The 2,939-nt window shown below is 40.5% G+C and overlaps 1 protein-coding gene across 1 annotated transcript; it reads left to right on the top strand.

The window, feature by feature from the left end:
• Positions 1-988: 988 nt before the first annotated feature.
• Positions 989-2,533, top strand: SARC_12806 (hypothetical protein; the record flags this gene model as incomplete). The annotated part of the gene is made up of 2 exons (XM_014293081.1): positions 989-1,048; positions 1,896-2,533. Coding segments are annotated over 2 exons (352 nt in total), but the record flags the coding sequence as incomplete, so codon positions are not given.
• Between the last annotated feature and the right edge of the window lie 406 nt (positions 2,534-2,939).

Below are 2,939 nucleotides of genomic sequence, written 5' to 3'. Positions count from 1 at the left end.
TAAGTATGTTTATATGTATTGTTATTTGCTCATGTAGACTGCAGCCTATCGTAAGATGCCCTCGGGCACGAAGTTCCTTCAAGAGATGCGTGTGTCCGCTTGTCACGTGCTGGTTGGTACGGTGGGTTATAGAGTTGTTGGAAAGTGACATGTAGTATGCCTATGGAATGGTGGTTGTTCTGACACATAAACCTGATCATGTAAACGTGATGCTGACTTGTGCCTTTGTATATGGGATGTACCGAACTGTATATATACCTCCATCATCCCTCCCTACGGCGAATTAGTATATATATATATATACAGTCTTAATATGTAAGTTCGAGGACACCTTGTCTGTGTATAACATTGATTTTGATTGGCCATGCGCACTCGTAGTCTTAACTTCCACGTTTTATTATTGTGGAGATAGTGGCACCCACAGCAGTACATTGCAGTGGGACAGTCCCGTCTGTGTGGCGTATACCTTAAGCAATACAAAGCGCTGATTGTTCGAGGCATGTGTGAATATGCGACAATACTTGATAGTTTGCGACAATGAACCCAAATATTTGCGACTCTGTATCTGAGGTTATGCCTTTCTAAAACGCTCCATCGTTTGTTGTGGGTGCTCAGGATTTACGGCTGCGCTCGGAACATACACAGTACATAGTACATACACAATTCAATACACATACATACACAGTACACATACATACACTTTGCAATACACATACATACACAGTACACATACATATACAATGCAATACACATACATACACAATGCAATACACATACATGCACAATACAATGCACATGCATACGCAATACAATGTAGAATCATAAACAATACACTACCCATACATATGCACAGTTCACATGTCTATCCAGTACACTTCTCTCTCAAGTGCACAGTAAATACTACACGGGGTACACCTATACCAAACACACATTTGGGACGCATATGTACGCATCTCTCACCCAACTGAGTCTTCCGTTGCCATTGTCTACTGTTGCAGGCCTTCCTGACGATCGACCGACCTGAGGCTGCCGTCGAGCAACTAGAATGGTAGGATTTTTAGGTTTAGGGTTTGTAGGTGATGCTTGGATTATGAGGGGTAGATAAGCTTTTGGGAGTTGTTTGTGTAGGTGGTGCTTGGATTATAGAGGGGTAGATAAGATTTTGGAGGTTGTTTGTGTATGTGATCCATAGTTAAATGTCACGTAGAAGAGGGCCGGTTCGTGTATGTGCCGGACGCACGTATGATGTGCTATTGTATGCTAATCCAAAGTGCTAGACGTTACCATGACAAAAAGTTTGTAGTAGGAATTGAGGTATAGCTGCCTCCCTCCAGAATTATGCCGTGCAAATAGCGCTATGGCGATAAGATCGGGTTCTGAACGAGTGTTCAGGTTTTATTACTCCGACCATTGGAGGACGAACAACTGTCTTCATATGACATGTACACACTAGTGACATGCACTGCTGATGCACCTCGAGGCTCAGTTTTGATTTAGCAGTGTGCGTTGCCGTATATCTATATATGACCGCAGTCTTGGATAGTGTTAGATAGGACTCGATATTTACACTAGGTTGTCACCATACATGTGGTTGTATGCTCGCGTATGTACACGCTCATATTACGTATATTGTCTTTCTTTGCATGTGTTATATTGGTATAATTTGCCTATCGTATATATATATATGTATATGTATATATATATAATATATGTATATATATATTTATATATATATATATATATGTGTGTGTGTGTGGGTGTGTGTATGAATATGTATAAGTATGTAAGTATATATATATGTATGTATGTATATATATATATTTATACATATATATATATATACGAGTATTGACAAAGAAGTTAATATACCAATTAACTGCTCTTTACTTCTTCAGGTACGGCACCCACTGCGGCGACTACGGTGGTAGACTCACCACTGAGCTGTTTGAGCAGACTTGCGCTGTATTGCCAGATGACTCTCCTCTGTTGGATAGAGTGCTTGTTATCATGGACCTTTGTCCACCTGTTGAGTCCCAGGGGTATATCGGTGGATTGGGAGCAGGGACCAAGCCTACAGTCAAGGGAACAAAGCATCGGAAACAGCAAAACCGGTCTAAACGGACGTCGCAGGAGCATAGTTCGGTACTCAGCAGGAAAAAGAGTGATATCAAATCCATGGTGGACTGAGCAATTTGTATTAAACACAACTCAACACTTCACGCTGAGAAAATTTGTGTACATCTTCTGTTGCATTGCGGAAATCGTTCAACTGGATGTGTCTTGTCAATAAAACACAACTGTGAGATGCAGAATAGACAAGTATATCAAGTGTATGACATCGCTTGAACGCACAATGTCTGATCAATAAAACACAACTGTGTGATTCGAAACGGTTAAGTATATATTATCCAGTGAATGGACTCAATATATTAGAAACGGATAAGTATTCTGTCACATAAATGATAGATTGTACACAACGCTCCACATCACCATGCATGAGCTATTTAGAGTAGGAACGAAGGGCTACTACTAAACTACCTTAACTTAGATTGAAGGTTGCTTAGATAACAACACACAACACAAGCATAAGAAAAGAAACCGCTATATCGCTTTAAAACATACACAATATATACAGACACACCTTTGTAGCGAGAAGAAAAAGGGTATCCCGAATTAAACAACACCCAATATGCAATGCACATATCATCTTGAATTCGGCTGGATTCTTGGAATCAGAGCTAGTGTTGTTCCCGAGTGCCGACTGCGCTGAGACGTCGGGCCACTCTCGCTGTACTGTAGCTATTCTATGTCAATGTATGGACGCGCTACATAAAATCCATTGTGTGAAGAATGGGTTTAAGACAAGGTTTCATTAGAACAAAGCGTACGATTTGATGTTCCAGCCATATCTTCGTATATAGCATATAGTGAATCAATTG

This window comes from Sphaeroforma arctica (genome assembly GCF_001186125.1).
Source record: "Sphaeroforma arctica JP610 unplaced genomic scaffold supercont1.2604, whole genome shotgun sequence".
NCBI classification, from domain to species: Eukaryota; class Ichthyosporea; order Ichthyophonida; genus Sphaeroforma; species Sphaeroforma arctica.
This window is presented reverse-complemented; position numbering and strand designations above follow the sequence as displayed.